Source organism: Epinephelus fuscoguttatus, linkage group LG4 (genome assembly GCF_011397635.1).
Source record: "Epinephelus fuscoguttatus linkage group LG4, E.fuscoguttatus.final_Chr_v1".
Taxonomy (NCBI): domain Eukaryota; kingdom Metazoa; phylum Chordata; class Actinopteri; order Perciformes; family Serranidae; genus Epinephelus; species Epinephelus fuscoguttatus.
In genome coordinates, this window is record NC_064755.1 from 43076817 (window position 1) to 43098320 (window position 21504).

A 21504-nucleotide genomic window follows, 5' to 3' on the forward strand; every position below is an offset into this window, starting at 1 on the left:
CCGTGATATGAAAGTTGACGCCTATTATACTGTGCACATTTGCTCATCATCGATACTGAAAAAAGCAACTGGATGGAGAATCTCATCTATTTTTTTTAGTATTTTTAAAAGGGAGACTTTTTACACATGTTTTTTGTACTACCAGTCATCTTCTGTGTTCAAGTTTCTTAAAAACAGGAGAATTCTACATTTACTATAATCTCCACATATTATTCTCTCCGTCTTCTGTTGGACCTGTTTATGTGTGAAGCCATTTCTTTTTTCGTTATAAACAAAGCTGTAGTCCTGCCTGGTGTCTGGGGGCCCACTCGAGGGCGAGGCCAGCTGCACTGTAAACGCCAGGGTCTGTCCTCGCCTTATTGTCAGCTTCTCTCACTCCCTTAACTGTCCCTAACACCCTGACAGTCCCCTACAGCATCACACACACACACACATTAACACATGACTCCATGCGCTTGCTGGGACCAGCCACCTGCGTACTTAGACACACACACACACTTCACGGTCATTACAGCAACTGAGAGTCAGGTTGCAGAGTAACGTGCACCCTGAGTCCAGGTGGAGCGCTGTGATGTGTGTTCCAACATTACCACAACAATGCACACTTGCACACAGGCCTATTTGTGCACTCCACATTCCTTTGCATTTCACTTTCTCTAAAAAATGCATTTCCACACACCCCGACGACAACTAAACCTCCCTGCTGTCTGGAGCACACAATTGCGCATGCAATCCGGAGGTCAAAGGTCTGTTATTCCAGTGAGAGAGCCAGCTGAGCGTCCAGCAACCAGACAGACTCTGTGCATGTGTGCGAGTCTGCTAACTCGGGCTAAGCCTCCGCAACACCATGTGTATTTTTGTACATTAGCAAGAGCGCCTTTACGCTATTTTTGCACGGCAGTGACAGTGTTTGTATCTAGATTCTCTCCTGCCAGTAACCCAGTCCATGGTTTATAATTCAGGCATTAGTGTGTCTATTCACACAGGACCCAGGGGCCACAGTGAGAGTATGAAAACGACATTAGACCACGCAGATCACCTTTCACCCCCTTCTTGACTCTTCTGAGCAGAGCCGCAGGGTTTAGCAGCCCCACGACACCGAAACCTTATCGCCATGCTGTTGTTTTTGGGGACAATGGCTGCTGGTTGAGTATGGAGCAAAAGGTGTACAGTGTTTCACGTACCTGCCCCACGGTGCCTGTTCTAGATGTAGAACATCAGGTGCACTTGCTAAAACCGTAAATCTTCCAAAGATGAGTGTAAGAGATACAAAAATGCATAGACTCATTCAAAATGAACTCCCTGTTGTTTCCCTCAGACTTACAATCTGTGTGTGTCCAGTACTCACTTTCATGGACACAGTGCCAAAGAACATCTAGCAAAGTGAGCGGCAAGCGGACCAATCTTTTTCCAAAACGAGAATGAATCAGAGGTTTGCCTTCACTTTCGCTAGCAATGCTGTTAGCGATATCCGATATGCTGATATGTAACAACTAATTTGGCTGATAACCAATATTGACATTGATATATCCACTTTTTTCCCACCTGTAGTGGAATTAACATCATATTATACATGCATACTCTTATCGCGACGGCCCACCAGCAGATGGAGACATGAGGTACAACACTTTTCAGTGTATAATAATAATCATTCATTGTGCAAAATAAGAATAAGCATGTTGTTTCTTCCCCCGAAGTTAAGGGTTTTGTTGAAACAGCTCATACCTGCAAAGTTTAGTACATGTGGTATTGATGATTTTCAGGTGAAAAGATGTCCCAGTATCCATCAAAACTGGACAGTAGTTTATTAAAACTGGCAAGACTGTATCCTTTATTTTAAAGGTATTTCTATGTGACTAACTTCTACAGGATCTCATATCTTTTCAAAGAGACCGCCAGTGTGTAGAAAGTGACTTGTTTGCTTCCACCTACAAAGATAATTAGTCTGTTTTTCAAACAGTACACATCCCTACCTCCCAGCATTTCGACCTTTAACACCCTTGTAGCTCATACTCAGATTTAGAGGCTGCTGCCAGTTAAATCAACTTTAAAAGGTTTTAAGATCAATAAAAGAGGTTTTCCTTGTTAGGGCTGGGCATCACTACTCGATACCTTGATAATCCAGCACCAAGTAGTATTGAAACTTCTCCAATCAAACAATGCCTGCGTTTGATCCTTTTTGTATCAAGATCCAGAAAAAATGATTATCTGTATGGTTTTGCTAGCAGCCAATCACTGCAAGCATTCTCTGATTTAATGTGACGCATGATAGGCCCACTACCCAAACAGCTTTAACCCATACAGTCTGTGGCGAGGTGAAGTCAAACTAGGGGTATTTGACGGATTTGGCAGTTTAGGGTACAGAGGTGCCGCCATAACGTTTGAAGGTGTGGATATACTTCCTGCCTGACGCGTCTAGTGGCACTTGAAGGTATCAAACAAAGTACTCTATTGGTATCACTTTAAAAGTACTGGTTCTTTAAACAACATGGAGCCATATTCCTTGCTCTTTGCTAGATTTTTTTTCTTGTCTAATTAGCTTGAAAGTTTAATGTTAAAATCTCATTCTTGTCCCTACCCTGCCTCTGTAAACCATTCAGTTCTGTGGTTGTCAATAGAGTTTGTCATTAATAACTTAATTCTTCTTAATTCTTCTTTGAATAGCCATATGTATTTAAGTTCCTTATTGAACTTTGTGTAAGACTTTACTCTCTGGAGGAACCTGTTTGCCTCTGTAGTGTCAGTTTGACGTCCTCTAAAACTCGCTCTCCGTGCCAAGAAACAGCCATGGATAGCAGCGGCAGAGCTTCAAACGAAGCTTGTCAAAACAGTCTTTCCACTGTCCAATTTCATTGCCTTGATCCTCAGGAATACCTCAGCAGAGGCAGAGGAATGACTCCAAGACCTTTTCTAGGTCTCCCTCCCATCATCCTGCTCCACTTCAGCAAACATCCCAAAGTCCTGTTTGTTTGCTCTGAAAATAATCAGCCTAGGGTCTGTTTATTGAGCCGCATGGCATGATCTCCACAGCCATGACGTTTCTATCTTGTCGTTTTTGAGTAGTGGGAAGAGTTTTGGCAGATTCCCATAACTTAATCTGTTAACTTAAAGTTAGAATGGATCATATTTTACACTGAGTTACTGGGTAAAGGTCAACTTACACACAGATTCACACATCAAAGACATCCTATTCCTTTTCCTCTGCCTCAGACTGTATCAAACCCTGATCTCGTCCTACGTGTCCATATCTTTATCCAATTTCAAATCAATTTCAGCCACCAACTGTCATCTCTTGACCGCTTTGCACTATTGCTACTCTCTTTAACACAGAGTAATTCAGTGCAGATCAGCTGGCTGCACCACCTCGCAGCTGTGCATTTGGCATAAAAATATCCAACCTGTCAGCCAGCTTTCAATTTCCTCCACATTTTCCCTGAGTTTGACTCACCATTGTCTCACTAACTGCTGCCACTGGCCTTGAGGACATTTAATTTAACCAAGGTTTGCTGCTGCGTTCTTGTCAGTTGGCCAGCGCTCTCTGCTTTTCTTCGGCTTTCCTCTTCGTGCGGTCCCGTTCGTCTCGGCTATGCAGTGTCACCAAGAAAGAAATGTTCCTGATTTATTGGCCCGCCATTGTTCTCCTCGTCTTCAAAGCTTGCCTTTGAGATCTATGCTAAACAAATGATGCAGCATGTTACACACAAACCACAAATAATGGCCTAGTGACCCAAGCGGGGCTTTAGGTAGAGGCAGAACGAGATCATGAGTCTGTAAGTGATTAAAACCAACTTCTTTCGTTGCAACAAGATCAGTTTTTACCCTCTAGGTCAGAACACAAGGACGAAACTAATGGCACAAACATCTCCTTGAGGAAAGGAAAGTTTCAAATTAAACGGTATGCATTTTTGGCACTGTGAGGCGCTTTGAATGAAACCTTCCACAGGTCTTCATAATCATTGTACCTGTTCTCCCTCCCCCGTCCTTTTGACTCTGCTGAAGAGGTCATCATCCACTGAAGCTGAGAAAACAACAGGCCTGGTCAGGCAGCCAGGTCAAGGACCTTCAGAGCCACAAGAGGCCCGCCACCCTCTGGGTCATTAATAATTAATGAAACCTGAGGCTGGGACAGGAGGCCATGACTAAACACAAAAAGAGCCGGAGCAGTGAGAGAGCAGTAAGAGGAGGGGAGGCAGGGGGGCACTGATAGAGAAAAGGCCCTGAATCCAGCCCTGGCTACAGTCTGTGCTTTCACTGTATGCTCCAAAGCCTCCAGACACAACAATCTGCACAACCCAGCGACGTTTGAAAACCCAAAGAGTTTAGCCGGAGTGACAGACTTTGCTTCCAAACTCAAGTGAGGAATTAGAGAAAGAGACAAAACGAGGGGTCGTCCACTTGGATCGGGAAGAAGCAGTTTGTGGAATGAAAAACAGCATGAAAGTGTTCCCACTGTTTCCCATGAAAACTTCTATTCAACAAAGCGTGTACTTGCCCTAGAGGTACTATCAGGCCGAGACCTCCATTACGAGCACGGCCTGATGAAAGAGAAGCTAAGGGGGGCTTAGGAGGTTTGGTTCTTAACCCTCCCCCATCAGGCCAGATATGAAAGAAGATAGTTCAACATGATATTATATAACAAGTAGTTTTTCGGAGAGTGGTGTGTTTGGATAAGCTGTTCTAATCTTGCTGATGATTCCCAGAAAATATGGTTAACAGTACGTTTTCTAATATTTGTTACCATCAGCAGTCTTTGCTGCTTGCTCTACATTTTTATTCTTATGCAAGTTTACTAGTTTGGAGTGGGCAATATTCAGTGTTAAACATGACTGCACTGATGTTGCTGACATTTCTTGGCTGCGTCTGATGTCATATCAATATCATGCCTGTAACCCCAATAAGAAACACTCTCTCCACTGTTGTTCTCCCCGCATGTTTTGTTATTCTTGGAGCACGCTGCAGGGATTTTAATGTCTTCATGACAGTGACAGCCTGAGCTGGAGGCAACATGTTTTTGGGTTGTCAGTCCCAGTATCGTGAATATAATATCTCAATGATGCCTTGAGGGAATTTCTTCAAATTTGGCACAAACGTTCACTTGGTCTTGGACAGTAGGATGAACTGATTAGATTTGGTGGTCAGAGGTTATTGTAAGCTTGCATCCATCTAACTCTGGTGAACGTAATGTCTCACGAGTGCTGTAGTGACTATTATCAATGAAAAAAGCTGCTCTTTACTGTGACTCATTCAAAAAAGCCTATGCTGAAGTCCAAAGTTGCGTTTTTATGATGATTTATGAAACAAACAACTGAGATAACTAAAACATGTCATTGTTGCACAGTGTCTCAAGAACACCTTGGGGGAATTTCTCCAGATTGGGCACAAATGTCCGCTTGGACTCAAGGAACTGATTAGAATTTGATGGTCAAAGGTCAAGGTCACTGCAACCTTGGATACCTTGGAACCTTGTCTCATTCGTTTTGTCAGATACTGAATTGGTGTCACTAATCTTGGGTCCCCACGTTGAAACTGCGCTGATTGTATAGATCTCCTGTGCTGTCAGGTTTAAGATGTGTTTGTAGCTTCTTCACAGCCACATCCATATTTGAAGAATCGTCTACTATCATGGATACATATGAGTCTGGACAGACATGGATGTAAACTGCAACTTGTACTGGTTGGCGGAGGCGTACAACTCGCGAGGTGATAATTGTAGTTTTCCAACTGATGCCTTTGTTTTTGTTCTGGTTTGCAGAGTTCATCAGACGACTGCGGCCCACATGAGGGAATCCATGAAGGGAAAGAGAGTAATTACCGCCTGCAGGTGACCCAGTTTGTCCAGAGGTTGGAGTACTGGCACAAAGAGTTGACGAACACCTTGGTTACGTCTATCACCGTGGTGCCAGTCCATGGCCGTGCAGTGGCATACCTGGGCACCGCTGACGGACGCCACATCCAGGTAAATTAGTCAGTTTGTTCTTTTTTTAATTTACAATAAAAGTCTTTAAAAGATGGCAGAAACCTAATTTGCATGCAAAATACTAGCAGTTAGGCGTAAATAGAGAGCCTGAGGCCACAGCGGCCGGTGCGGTTTCCCGCCCTCATTGTTCATGTAAATTCAGCAGGATGTTGGTATGTGAGGAGTGAAAGCGCCCTGCTGGAGACACAACACTGCTCCAGGTGCTCTGCTAGAGGCAGGTTGGGGGAAACTATGACCAAGCACCGGGACCTTTTCTGTTTGCACAATTTGCTTACCTTTGACCTGTGCTCAGTGAGCCTCCAAAAAGCCCACACTCCCGTCTGCCATCTGAGCAAACACAGTCCATTTTCTCTATCAGTGTACAAACTGACCGTAGATTTCACCGTCCTGATCGTTTGTCAGTTGCTTTCAACATGTCATACACAACCTGTCAATACCGCATCAAGGAATTATAGTCATGGGTTAAGTTTTTAGTCTCAAGATAACTAATAGGGACAAGACCTCATACAGTATAAATAATGGCACAGACATTGGGCCATCCCACACTACTTTGTAACATCGACAAAATAACAGGAACACTTGCCTTGATTGCAGGTTATCTTTTAACTGCAGCGTTGATGTTGAACCCAAATTCTAAAGCGTTTTTCTTGGCAGTTTTTGCTAAAGCTGTCACACAGATTTTAGTCCATTAAGCAAGTATTTGGCATCCAAACAAGTACTGCTTTAATAATTAGTAGTTCAAACAATGTCTAGGTTAAAATTAGGCTAAATTCTGTGAGAATATGAAGATGTGTTTAACAACCAGCATACAACTGCCTTTCAAATACAACCATTTAAAGGTCCAGCGTGTAAGTTTTAGGGGGATTAGGAGGAATCTAGTGGTGAGGATTGCAAATTTCAGCCAGCTGAAACTTCTCCTGGTTAGAATTTCTTTATAGTTGATTGTTCAGGAGGTTTTCACTGGGAGCTGAATTATCCACAGAGGTATCTTCTTTTACAAAACAAACAGACCAGCTGATTTACGCAGTAGCGTCGAAACGTCAGTTTGTTTGCACCTTATTAAAAGCTCTGCAATTTTATCAAGTGCTCCAGCCTCCTTTCATTTGGGTTCAATCAATTTTTGAAGTGGCCCACTTGATTCAGTGTCTACAAAGATTCTTATTTTGAGGTGATTATACATGAAAGAAAGCACAGTTATTGTATTATATTCCATTTCTGCCAATATATTCCCTAAATCCTACACACTGGAGCTTAAGTCATTGTAAAACAAAAGGTAAATGTCATTTAAATGTCAAAAAAAACCCTTTCATTTTGGACCAGATAGTGCAGTTGTATGTCTAGACACAAAACCTGATCAGTGTGAAGTGAGAATATGTTTTCCATGACTTTCCAGACAAAGGCCTGGCACATGTTACACAAGTAATTTTGAAGCTTTAAAGTCAGTGCACCTGCAGTTCAAATGTGGATTTGGCCTGTTGGAGGTCCGCTTGTTGCATTGTTTTGAAGAGTCATGCAAGCGCTGATCACCGGGGTAAAATATAGCATCCTGGCATCTGCCTTAATTAACTCAGTATGAGCAGCCTGTGTAGCTGCATGTCAGACTGTGACTCACTGCAATCACTTTCCCTCCTTTTCATGTGGCGTTTAAGTTATGTTGTCCCCTCTAACTGTTCACTGCATGCGTGCAGTGGTTACCGCTGCAGAGTGAAGTGCAGCGAGTGACGTTGTATCAGTGCATCGGTCCGGAGCTGGACCAGAGACCAATGGAATAAAACAAAGTTGAATTACCTCACGTGTTTTTGAAACACAAGAATGAAAAGACACACATGGAAAAAAAGACGTGGAAAAGAAGGCCGACAGCTGCACGGAAAGAGAGGGAGGGATGGAGAAGGGGGGCAGACGGTGGTAGTGGGGTGCGAGGGGGCTTACAAGCCAAACGGCACGTTAATGGTGAACGGCGGGCTTCGCTGACACGTTCGCTCGCACGGCATTTTCTACTCACTGAGCGTCCCATGCAGCTGTTGCTGTGTGTTTCTCCACCATCGTCCCCCCTCCTCCTCCCTCCTCCCAGGCCCTCCTTCAGTTTTTTCTTTTTTGTTGTTTTTTTGTGGTTGGCTGAAGTTCATTGTTTTAGCTGAAGGGTTTTAGAAGGTCTGAGGAGCAGAGCAGCTGCCCCGCGCTGCAACACTCTCCATTTTATCAATTATTTTCTGCAGATCATCTGAGACACAGAGGGGAGACAGAAAACTGGTATTTGTAAACTTTTATTAGCTATTAGTCACATGTAAACTGTAAGAATAATGCTCATGTTGATAAGATTTTCCGTGACTTAGCAACACAAGTTTCTGTCTGATCATGCAGGTAGACGAGACACAAACTGAACTGATTTAAAGTTAAGTTTATAGATACAGAGGGAGAGACAGAGAGCGAAGAAAGAGGATGACTGCAGAGATATCACAAAACAAAAAGCGGGGGAGAAAGGGACAAAGCAGGAAAGAAGCTTTCCAATACACATAAATCAAGAAAGCAAAAGAAATTTACTGAGTAAGAGAAAAGAAAAATGAAAAGGTTGTTAAAAACATGATCGTTAAAAGAACTGAGACAGAAACAAAGCAGTCAGCAGTGGTTTTGTTTTTAATCTTCAGTCTCATTTACCGCGACGTCCCTCTCATTCACAGCACTTTATGTTTTCAGACTGCTCAGTACAGCTACAGTGGATTTGGTTCTCATATTTTACTCACCAAGATACAGTCAGCTCTGTGTCATCGTCATGTGGCGTTAACAGCAGACAGTTGTTCAGGTTGTAGACAAACCCCCAGGTCAGCCAAACTTCAGTGAGATTATTCCCCAGACGTCCATCACTTACCTACTGTACTGACTGCTGAAGATGTGTGAGCACAGTTTTCCTGTAGATAAGGGGTTTGGAGCCACAGCGCAGGTTGACTCACTTTTGGTTTTACCTCCAGCTAAAGTGGTTTAGATATTCTGCTAAAGTAGTTGAGTCTGAACCGTACCTCCATGTCACATCCTTCCCAGATTGCAGCATTTACTTGATTGTGTAAAATGTTTTAACAGCTGATGGAAATAATGCCAAAAGACCCAAGTTGTAATTAGGTGGAATAATTAGAGGTGTAATGGTTCACAAAAGTCACGGTTTGGTTCAGACTCTGGCGCAGGAGTCATGGTTCTGTGCGAGTTTGGTCCAGCAGAAGCAAATGTGTAAGGATACATTTCTTTTCATTTATTTTGAGCAGATAATAGTTCATGTGTTAAAGGGAGACAGGATCCTGTTGCTGGGGACTGAGGTAGTATTTTGCCTGCTGGACACTTTGATAAACTACCTTTTCTTTAATTATTATTATTATTATTATAACAATAAGGAATATAGCACTGTACAAACACTGACCAAACACTTTCCCAAAAGGCAACAACAGGTTACAACAGGCTGTAAAACTGAAAAGCATCTCTGATACTGTGAAACAAACAAATACATTGAAAAAAAACCTTGTGCATTAGGGGGAGTGTTCCACCATGGCTATATTTAACATTCAAAGCACCCACACACTTACAATCCTGGTGACTGGCACATCTGAGTGATGCTGTCAAATGTGTGTCAGCATGTTGAACGTTATTCCATCAAGCAGCAACTACCAGGGCTCAAAAATGAACATGGAAGTGCCAAAAACTGCAGTTCCTTTAATGTCCACTTGAGGCTGGCTCCAAATCAGTCAGTCCCCACAGACCTCCGTGTTAAAATGTCCGACTTTATAACAGAAATAAACATGTTTACAGCCTGGTACACAAAACAGTTTTGGTCTCTATAGTTAATTTCAAAACTCTTTGGGTCATTTTATATAACTCACTTGTTTACATTTTATTAAAGTTACACATACTTGCACATAAGGGCGGGGCTGCTTTGAGTGACAGGTTGTCCTCAACTTCTCAGTCAGATCCACCCATCGCTCCTCTTCAGCGCCAGCCTCTTGTCTAAGCATGGTCACTGCTGGCTCCAAAAAAACAAGATGGTGACGGCCAAAATGCTGAACGTGAGGCCTCAAATCGGGTGTCCACTAGTCTCTATATACAGACTCTACATTCAGTGCATGTAGAGTCTGTAGGTAAACCCTGGAGATCTTGCCTCCGGAAGAAGAGCAGAAGAGCCCTGGTTTCCGGTTGTAGGCTGTTTGTAGTCCGCGTGATATTGACCAATCACGTTTGAGCCGGCTGCAGTTGTTGCCAGGTTAAATGGTCCGTGCGGTGAACTAACGAGGCGGAACATAATTGGCGTCACTGCAAACTCTGAATCCATCGCAATGGTTGAGCATATTTACTTATATATAAACAGAAGTAGGAAAGAGAAATTCGCCTCCTCCGCCCAAATCAAACAGGAATGCCAAAAAATCGGGGGTCTGCCCCCAGAGGCTGTATCGCCGTCTGCCGGAAGTCAGACACCGAATACAGCCGATGGGTTCCAAGAAAGGGTGTTCACAAACCAGTGGATGACATCCATTATTTTTACAGTCTACAGCAGGGACACTCAGCTTGCTTTACCCAGGGGCCACTTCTGAAAAATGACAGGAGGCCAGGGGCCAGTCGCAGCAGCTCTGCACCTGTCAGCTGTACACAGGGGCGATTTTATGATTTGAGGACATTTTGCGCTTAGCCCGAAGCTCTGGCGAGGATTCGGGGGATCATCCCCTGGCACTTTTATTGATGAAAAGGCTCTGTTTTTTTAATGCACAGTGGCTCCTTATTTATATTAAAAGTCCAAAGAAATTTACAAGTGAATCAATTTATTTTCATTGTGAGTTGGAAAATGGTTCAGGTGCCATCTGGCATCCTGCGGGCCGTAAGTTGAGTATCACTGGTCTATGGTTTCTATCACAGACTGCTTCAACAGTGGAGCAACACCAACACACCATTGTTGTCTTACACACAACGGAGAACCTGCAGACGCATCTTCTGATGCTGCGTTTTCTTTTGCATTCACCACCGTGTGTCTTGTTGTGTTCACCTCAGCACTTGTTGATCATGGCGTATAGTTTCCAGATGAAACTTGCACTTTGGGTTAACATTATAGTCTGTAGGTGCATCACCTCTGCGCACAGCTATGTGCACTGGACTGTTGAGTATGAATACATGAACTGTTACAGCCCTAGGAATTTTACATGAAGCACCTTGCTCAAAGGTATCCACTGAGCGTGACAGCAATGTCTCATTCACTTTCCCTCCTCTGATATTCCAAGGCATGCACTTGACCTGACGACCCCCCGGCCACCTGCTCTCTCCCAAAGAAAGGCCACAATGAGAATCTGAGGAGAGGTGGTCGTCTTTGCTCTGGCAGCTCATTTCATTGTTAGTACGATAAAAAGAACCTGTCAACTTTTCATGTATTTCCCGGTCTCTCCCAGCGGACAGGACAAGAGGGAACATGGAGTTGAGGCAGTGAAAGAAAAAGAGCGTTGCCCCCCCCCCCCCCAGTGGACTCCATTCTGGCTCAGGAAGTGTTTCCCTCAGCTTCAGTCGGGCCACTGTGGGAATAACACAGTGGCCGTGTTTATAGGCCAAACTTCCCCCCGCCTGCTTAATACAATAAGCTGTAATTTACACCGCTATTACCTCCAGAGAGATGCCTGTTGTATGGCTTCGTCCCCAGCGGAAAGCCACCCATTATACTCGCTGTTACAAAGCTAACGTTGATCATGAGGCTCAAACAGTGGGAGGAATGACGCTGGAAAACACAGGGTGAGGCGAGGGCGAGCGGTGTACCAGCCAACCTATAAAATCACATTTAACATTTACAATGCAGAGGGTTGTAGGTATTTACTGGAATCACACACGCATGCCGTAACTGTCATCCTGCAGTGTCTCGCCAGCGCGTTGTTTTTGGACGGTCTATCCATCCTGACAGGGCAGAGTGTGTGTGTGTCAGCAGACTATATCTGTTTGTGTGTGTGTGTGTGTGTGTGTGTGTGATAGGGGAATGGTATAATTTAGAGGGCTTCATGTAACTGGAGCAACCACACACCCCATTAGAGACCCTGCTCTCTTCTGTTTGCTCCCAGGCCTGTAATTGCAGCGTAACCACAAATGATAAATGCTGTTCCAGGTGTGTTGACTTCGTGTGTGTGTGTGTGTGTGTGTGTGTGTGTGTGTGTGTGTGTGTGTGTGTGATAGAGACAGAATACATGGGAACAGTGTGTTCATCCGTCTGTGTGTGTGGGTATCTGTGTTTACATTTGACTGTGCACATGACATTTGTGCTTTTGACATTTGATGTGCGAGCTGAAAGTGTTTGCGTGCCAGCTCTGCATGTGTGAGATAATCTGCAGACAAACAAAGTGTGAGTGAAAGACTGCGTGCGTGCTTGCGTGCGTGCGTGCGTGCGTGCGTGCGTGCGTGCGTGCGTGCGTGCGTGCGTGCTGTGTGTGTCTGAAACTCTTCTCAACATGTCAGAGGACACAGTGTTTCCGCCGTTGGCTACATCCTCATGTTCTGTGCCCTCAAACCAGCCTCTCATGTCTCTCAGCCCCTCAGAGATGGTAGAAGTTAATACAACTTCACTGAAAATCTCTCTATCTCTCCAGATAGTAAGAAGTTAAACTGGAGAGTACGGCTTATCAGGATACAGCCAGTGATGTATTTCCATTACAGCTGTAACAGCTGAAGCTGACTGATTACTGGACTAATCTTGACAGCACAAATAACTAATGTGAGCCAACTAGGATTTGTCCCCAGGTTCATTGTAAACTCTGACTTATTCATGTGACTGTTAAGAAGCAGAAACATAACTTGTTTCTTCATGTGCAACATGTTAGTCTGGAGGTTTAAACTGGTGTCCTCTCACAGAGTTGGTGATTCAAACTAAACTTTCATCTCTGTCAGAGAAAACTGATCTGAGTTCAGACTGTTTACTTACAGCACAGCTACACTCACAGATACAGTCAGGTCCATAATTATTTGGACAATGATACAGTTGTCGTCATTTTGGCTCTGTACACCACCACAGTGGGTTTTAAATGAAACAATGAATACCTGCTTAAAGTGCAGACTCTCAGCTTTTTTCAAAAATGTAGTATGAACTGTGTAGGAATGACAACCATTTCTTCACACAGTCCCCCAACTTTAAGGGCTCATAAGTATTTGGACAAACTAACATAATCATCAATTAAACAGTCAGTTTTAATACTTGGTTGCAAATCCTTTACAGTCAATGACTGCCTGAAGTGTTGGACACATAGGCATCACCAGATGCTGGGTTTCTTCCCTGGTGATGCTCTGCCAGCCCTTTACTGCAGCCGTCTGCACTTCCTGCTTGTGTTTTGGGTGTTTTGCCCTCAGTTTTGGCTTCAGCAAGAGAAACGCATGCTCAGTTGGATTCAGGTCAGATGATATGACTTGGCCATTGCAGAACATTCCACTTCTTTGCCTTAAAAATGTCTTTGGTTGCTTTCGCAGTATGCTTCAGGTCAATGTCCATCTGCACTGTGAAGCATCGTCCAATGAGTTTTGAAGCATTTGGTTGAATCTGAGCAGATAATGTAGCCCCAAACACTTCAGCTTTCATCCTGCTGGTCTTGTAAGCAGTCACAACATCAATAAATACAAGAGAACCAGCTCCACTGGCAGCCATACATGGCCATGACATAACAACATACCTCCACCATGCTTCACTGATGAGGTGGTGTGCTTTGGATCATGAGCAGTTCCTTCCCTTCTTTCTTCTCTTCCCATCATTCTGGTAGTTGATCTTTGTTTTATCTGTCCATAGTATGCTGTTCCACAACTGTACAGGCTTTTTAGATGGTTTTTGACTAACTCTAATCTGGCCTTCCATTTTTAAGGCTAACCAATGGTTTGCATCTTGTGATAAACCCTCTGCATTTATTCTAGTGAAGTCTTGTCTTGCTTACAAGAGCAGCAGGATGAAAGCTGAAGTGTTTGGGGCTACATTATCTGCTCAGATTCAGCTAAATGCTTCAAAACTCATTGGACGATGCTTCACAGTGCAGATGGACATTGACCTGAAGCATACTGCGAAAGCAACCAAAGACATTTTTCATGCAAAGAAGTAGAATGTTCTGCAATGGCCAAGTCATATCATCTGACCTGAATCCAACTGAGCATGCGTTTCTCTTGCTGAAGCCAAAACTGAGGGCAAAACACCCAAAACACAAGCAGGAAGTGCAGACGGCTGCAGTAAAGGGCTGGCAGAGCATCACCAGGGAAGAAACCCAGCATCTGGTGATGCCTATGTGTCCAACACTTCAGGCAGTCATTGACTGTAAAGGATTTGCAACCAAGTATTAAAACTGACTGTTTAATTGATGATTATGTTAGTTTGTCCAAATACTTATGAGCCCTTAAAGTTGGGGGACTGTGTGAAGAAATGGTTGTCATTCCTACACAGTTCATACTACATTTTTGAAAAAAGCTGAGAGTCTGCACTTTAAGCAGGTATTCATTGTTTCATTTAAAACCCATTGTGGTGGTGTACAGAGCCAAAATGACGACAACTGTATCATTGTCCAAATAATTATGGACCTGACTGTAACTGAGCCTCCTACCTGCCTGTCAAACACCATCAATCCACAAACCTTCTCCAGTCTGGACTGAGTGTGAAGTCCGGCGGCCGCTGGCTGTGAGCGGAGCTAGCTGCTAACAGCCACCGCTGCAACTAACAAACTCCGCAAATCCATTCAGCAGCTCCACCATCCACAGTCAGACACACACGGCTGATTATTTACTGCTGAATTACAGCTCACAACTCGCACCAACGACTGACGCTGCTCCGCGCTGACTGTGTCTGCTGGCTACTGAAACATCCTGGTGCCGACTGTTTACTGGAGTTTACCAGCCTGCTGCTCATGCAGCATTTGAAGATAGGCCTAATTGCAAGCATGGCTGTTCTCAGCTTTCAATGTCTGATAGTTCACCACTAATATTTTCGTCTTGTCTCAACAGCAAAAATGAATCAGATTTCATTTTTTTATCAAGATCTATTTTTAGCTGGTCATCATCTCTGTTTGGCATCAAAAAAAAGGTCATTGACGAATCATTTTCAGCATAGTTTTTGTTAACGAAATTAACACTGGTTCATGGATCAGCCCACTGGTTGCAGCACGCGGCGTGTTATAGTCCACTAGACCTTTGTACGCTGTCATTGGCTCGCCATGTAACGTTAGTAATGTTAGGAGGTCTGGAGAACAGGGGAATTTGTAACAGTGGTCTTGTCCACACCAGGCAAATCATTCAAGTTGTGGGAAACATCACTTTTCTTTGTTTTGTGTGGATCATACTCAACATGAGTTTCAATTTTCTGATGATACCTGCTGCCTGCAGGTTCATCCAACCCTTTTGTGTAGTCATGCTTCTCTATATCAAATTGAAACAGTATTTACAGTAGATTGATTACTTCTTTCCCTCCATCAGAATTTTATGCACCATAACAGTCATGGCCTACACTTCCAAATGACAAATTAATTTAAAAAAACAAAACAAAACTGTCAGCTAATAACATTAGTAGTGGCTGCATTCCAGTTAGGTGCATTGGGGTAAGAGCCCTACGCACTGAAACACCTACAAGTAGCATTAGTGGTATTAGTTACACCTGTACTTTTTCTGCTATAACAATTCAAAATGTCTACAGTGACAAAGCTCCTTTAAGACATTCATGACTCTGGACTTTGAGGAAACATTGTAATGAAGTTAACTCTATGCAGCTTTGCTTTAAGCCAAACTCCAGTGAAGGTAATATCCAGGGAGAGATGACACAATCTGGAATCGTATTCCTTCAACCAGCTCCCTGTCAAGGTGTGCTGGAGCAGCGCCAAAAACGTGTTGATGTCTTCCAGTTTTTTATCCTCGAGGCACAGTTTATCCTCTGGCGATGCTGTGAATCTATTGTTGTGTATTCCAGACTCCGTATAATCTTTCCTCTGTATTTGTTTCATGATGTGTATCAGTGTACAACGTTGTTAAGCGTTCCAGATAAACACAAAAACAGTGAATCCCACCTCCTAACCAGGCGTCCTCAGCTGACCTGTGGGCTGCTTGAAATTTAAAAAATAGGGGAAGTTTTCAAACACCAAATATCTTGCGAGACAGTCACCTCTTGGCTTTAAGTACGTCTCTTTGATTTGATTAGATTGTACTCAGGGTTAGATAAAAGAAAACACTGAATCGATGAAGTGGCTGTTTGTTTGTTTGACTCAAGTTGCAGTGCTTATGGTAATGCACAGATTTGATTGGCTGAGTAGCATCATGTGAGTTGCTTTAAAGGGATAGTTCAGATTTTTTTGAAGTGGGGTTGTATGACTTGACTTTGACTGAACTGAAGCTGTTAATGGCGTCCCCTGTTGGAACTGGTTGCGTGATGTTAAAGTAAAGCAGTGAAAATACTCTTAATATTGCGTACACTTACACTGATAGTGATTTTTTTTTTTAAGTGGGACTTTTTTAAGTGGCTAAATACATTTTGTTTCTGCCACCAATCCACGGCAGTAAATTGTTTACCCTCTGTGTCAGACTCTAGCCTGCTTCTTCAAACTGGGGGCGTGCAGACTGACACCCACTGTATGTAATACACTGACTGTGGATAAGTACCGCATACAACCTCACATCAAAAAAATCCGAACTATCCCTGTAATGCATGCAAGTGGTGTGAGAATTTCCTGGTCTGCTAAAACAATGCCTCAAATGCTACACCAGTTAAAATAGAAATGCTCTGTCAAGATTCAGAGAGGTATGGTAGGTTATTTGTGGATTTCTGTGGCATCTACTCAGAACTCAGAACCGCTACATGAGGGTGGTGGAAGATGTGCATGGTTGTTAGTCAGTGTCAGTAACTCAACACTGAGTGACTCATATGTTTAATGTAAAGCTCAGTGTCTACACTAAACTCTGATTTTGGCAGCTGCCACCAGCCACGATAAGTTTGTTGTGTCTGGTTGGTTACCTGTTTGGTGATCTCATCTGTAGTTGGCTCGCTTTCTGTTCTACGATGACAAAGTAAATTTAGTTACACTCAATCTGAGCCAAAGATACAGTCAGCTGTGTCAGAGTCACGACAGTGTTGTTGCCGTTGCATCAACAATGCCCCATTAAGGATGATGGCAGTGATGTGTCCTCCTGTTTCTAGGTGCTGTTCTCCCGATTTGCGTCTCCTCATGTCAACATCCGCCTGGACTCCAGACCCGTCTCCGCCGTAGCGCTGCTGGACACTGACGGCTCAGATGGAGCCCTGCTGGTGGCCACAGGAAACAAGGTGGGCTCAGAGACAAAAAGATTAAGGATGAGAAAGCATTGTTTGTCCTCAGCAAAATGAGGAGAGGCTTGAGAAGATTGTTTTGCCATGTAGAGAACGTATCAGTATTCTGCACATTCAGTAGGTTAAGACTGCCCTGTGTTCCTCTCTGAACCAAAACAAGACAGTAATCCGCACACGTTTCTTTATTTTCTTTTGTTAGATGATTAATAAAACACTTTTATTAACTGAGAGCAAATACACAACAGTGCAGATGGAGCAGAGCCAACAGATGAAAGAGAATAATGCTCCTGGAGGTTTACTGCGAGCGTTCTGCTGTTTAATCCTTTAATCCATCTCCGTCTGAGGGGAAACATTTTGTGTCGGACAGAAATAAAGAATCACAACTGTCTTCCTCACGTCTTTCTCTCCCTAGGTCACTAAGGTCCCTCTGATTGGCCCCGGCTGTGATCAGCTGACCACCTGTACTTCCTGTTTGCTGTCGTCACGGGTGACAGAGTGTGGCTGGTGTGATGGACGCTGCACCAGAGCCGACCAGTGTCCCTCCTCCTCGGCGTGGACGCAGGACTACTGCACACCTGTCATCACGAAGGTAACCACAGCGACTGGTCACCATGGTGACGATCAGGGCAGGAGGATGACTATTTTTACTCCTCACCACACTTTCACTGTTTTACTTGAATATGTTTTTATGCCTTCACACAAGTATCCGTCTATCCGTCCATCTGTCGATCAATCCGTCCCTTTCTCGTGAACGCCTCCAGGGAAATTTGGCACAAACATCCACGTAGAATTAGATGAGATTTTGGCCATCAAAGGTCACTGTGACCTCATCTGTGTCATTCTTGTGAATATAATATCTCAAGAACGCTTTAAGTCATTCTTTTTTTTTTTTTTTGGCACAAACATCCACTTGATCTGAGCCATGAAGTGATTGAATCTTGATGGTCAAAGGTCACTGTGACCTTGCATCCATCTCATTTTCATGAACACGACACCTCAACATCACGTTGGGGGCGTTTTCTTGAAATTTGGCACAAATGTCCACTTGAACTCGGTGATGAAGTTATTAGATTTTGGAGATCAAGGCCCAAGGTCACTGTGACCTTTTTTGTGTCATTTTTGTGAACACCTTAGGTGAATTTCTTCAAACAGACTAATAGATGAACTGATTAGATTTTGGGAGTAGTGTGTCAAAGGTCAAAGTCACTGTGACCTCAACTGTCTTATTCTTGTAAATGTGATATCCCAAGAACACCATGAGGGAATTTCTCCAAATTTGGTACAAACGTCCACTTGGACTTAACAGTGAAGTGATTACATTTTTGTTGTCAGATGTCAAGTTCACTGTGACCTTGCATCTATCTCATTCTCGTAAATGTGATATCTCAACAACGCCTTGAGGGAATTTCTGCAAAATTGCCACAAATGCCCACTTTAAGGTGAACTGATTAGATTTTATGGTAAAAAGTCACCGTGACTTCACACAATGTTTTGGCCATAACTCATAATTCATGCGCTACTTAAGACAAAACTTGACACAAATGTCAAACAGGATAAAATAATGAAGTGATGACATTTTATATCCAAAAGGTCAAAGGCCAGCTTGACTGTGACATCATCATGTTTTAACGTCATATCTCCGGAACAGAAGGGGAGACATTTGGTCAGATACTGAATTGGTGGCTCTAATCTTGACACTGTGCTGATTGTATAGATCTTCTGTGTGTGAAGCATCCATGTTTTCACAGACATGGATGGAGACTGTCAGAGACACTGGACTGGTTTTTGGAGGCATACAACCATGAAGTGGTAATTCTACTTTTAAAACGAAACATGATGCCAGTGTGAGAATTTTAGAATTTCCTACATGTTTAAACTTATCAGCTCTCCATAGTTCCGCTCTGTGCTGTTTCAACACTGTGTCAATAACCTGAGCCTAAAAGTAAACTTGAGTAACGCTGCAGCTTCCTGCTGACTCAGTTTGCCGGGACACCTATCATGTGGTCACATCATGCTGGGTTCAGACTTTGTTCAGACTCTCTTTCACTCCTCTTCTTCCAAAAACAGCTCATCCAACCTGTCTGTTGAAGTCTTAATAGTATATTTGCACTGTGTTTGTCTCTACAGTGAGGCGTTTGTGAAGGTCACAGTCCTTCCTGAAATACCAGACCTTTTACAGCAGCACTGTCCTGTTTAACACTGCTGTGACACTGAGAGACTTTACTGAGCTCAGTGTGGGTGGTGTTCATTGTTTCTGACTTTAATGCTGCACCCCGTGCTGTCAGACTGTCTCCATATAAAAAAGAGCTACCTTCACTGCCCTCAATGCAACAAAATGGGTTAATGGAACGAGAACCTGTAAAAACACCTCCTCCTCCTCTGGGACTGTTTTAACAGGCTGCGTTTTGAAAAAAGATGAAGAGAGGTTGCGTGGAGGTTTCTTATATAACACGTAACCTACTAGATGTAATCTTTCAAGTGTCATAGTGTACATTCTTTAGTCTAATGTCAGAATACTCTCATCTGTATCACTTACTTGTAGTGTTGTTATCTAACAAGTAAATTAATTAAATGCCGAAATGAAGTAGATAAATTCAAGTAGATATAAGAAATAACATCATGACAATGGACAAAAACAAACTCCACAATACTGTTTTACTCTTAGGTCTCTGTTAAAAAGAAATGCCTTTCAGAAACAAAATCCTACTCTACCCAAAAACTGGTTGATCAAATATATTGATTATATCAGCCGTCAGTCCAATCAAAGGAAATAACTGACCTTTCATGGACAGAAATTCCATCAGGCTCTGCACTGTCATTTGCCATTAGAATGATGGGATATAATATGGTACAGAGGTCCCAAGGGTCATTTCAATCCTTGTGAATTTGAGGAGAAACAAAATTATTGGTCTTGGACTCAGGAGCTGCACAAATATTGCTGCCTTACAATCATATTATGGCAAAAGATTGGTTCATGAGTGCACCTGAATTCTGTTGTAGGTTTGTACAATGACAGCAAAGAAATCTGAATCTGATTTACAGCACAAATTAGACTAAGACCTCTGTAGTTTCAGATCAAACAGGTTCAAAGGTAATTGCAAGGTACAAGTAGTGAAAAGCTAAGGGATTACTCACATACGTAAAGTTTAACCTTCCAGCAAAGACAACGACAAAACAAACACACCTGCAACAACACCAGGTGGAGCAGCAACAACATCCTCTGCAAATCAGGAACCAAAGAATTGATGGCAAAAGTTGTGTTAATTTTGAGAAACATTAGTTCTGCTCCACGAATGTGAGACAGAGACCAGTCATGGTGATCGTGGTCTTAGTCGATGACAGGGATTATACCATGGTATGGAGGGGCATTTTATCATGATCTCAGACTGATGATTAAATGTTTAAAATGTAACTTGTGCATTCATTAGGTTTTCCCAACCTCTGGACCAATTCGAGGCTCTACAGTGGTGACGATGTGTGGGCGCAACTTCGGCTTTGACAAGACGGAGAGCTTCAAGGCGTCCCTGGTAACAGTGGAGGTGGCGGGAGCTCCCTGCAAACTCTCCAGACTCGACAACATCAACAGGTGTGTGTTTGTTTTTGCTTCCACGTCTTTCTTAATAGGGCAACACGTTCTCACTCCGACCTCGTCACATATCGACGTTTGGTCGTGACTTCAGCCAACACACACACGTGGTTGGGTTTAGGAAAAAAGAACACCATTTGGCTTTATGATTATATGGTAAGCGAACACCGGCCCCCTGGATGTAAGTCAGTGGTGGTTGGTTTCCAAAAAGTGGAAAAGTCTCGGAGCAAAATAGAGAACGAGAGAATAAATTATAGAAGTGTTTGGACAAATTTGTTTGCTTTATCCACCACCACTGCAAAGTTGACAAACAATCCCAAATAGCACTCTATAGAGTAGTCACCTTGTGCATACATGTTAATGAATGCTCAATTAGACATATTAGTAATGTTGATAGGATAATTAAGCCTCAATGGGCTGTGTTACCTTCATTATAGGGCTCAAATATGTTTTGTGGCTCCATATTTTTTTTTTGATATTATTCTTTTTACTACTACAGGCACATGTTAATTTGCTTTGCTCCGATTGCACACGAAATTGTGTTATGATACTGGATGTTATGGGGACTGTAATAAATACATATTCAGAACCCACTGTTCTAGTTTCATAGAACAGTTCACTTTTTTTTTTACTCAAATTGTTCAATATTTTGATGTGTTTTTTATACAATGC

The 21504-nt window shown here is 43.0% G+C and overlaps 1 protein-coding gene across 1 annotated transcript in view; it reads left to right on the plus strand.

The window, feature by feature from the left end:
• met (MET proto-oncogene, receptor tyrosine kinase) overlaps positions 1 to 21504 on the plus strand; it is a 103539-nt gene that overhangs the window by 29239 nt on the left and 52796 nt on the right. The window contains exons 3-6 of the mRNA XM_049573028.1: positions 5753 to 5956; positions 17118 to 17243; positions 17659 to 17835; positions 20675 to 20832. Of these exons, the coding sequence (XP_049428985.1) occupies positions 5753 to 5956; positions 17118 to 17243; positions 17659 to 17835; positions 20675 to 20832 (665 nt within the window). The remainder of the gene's footprint in view (positions 1 to 5752; positions 5957 to 17117; positions 17244 to 17658; positions 17836 to 20674; positions 20833 to 21504) is intronic.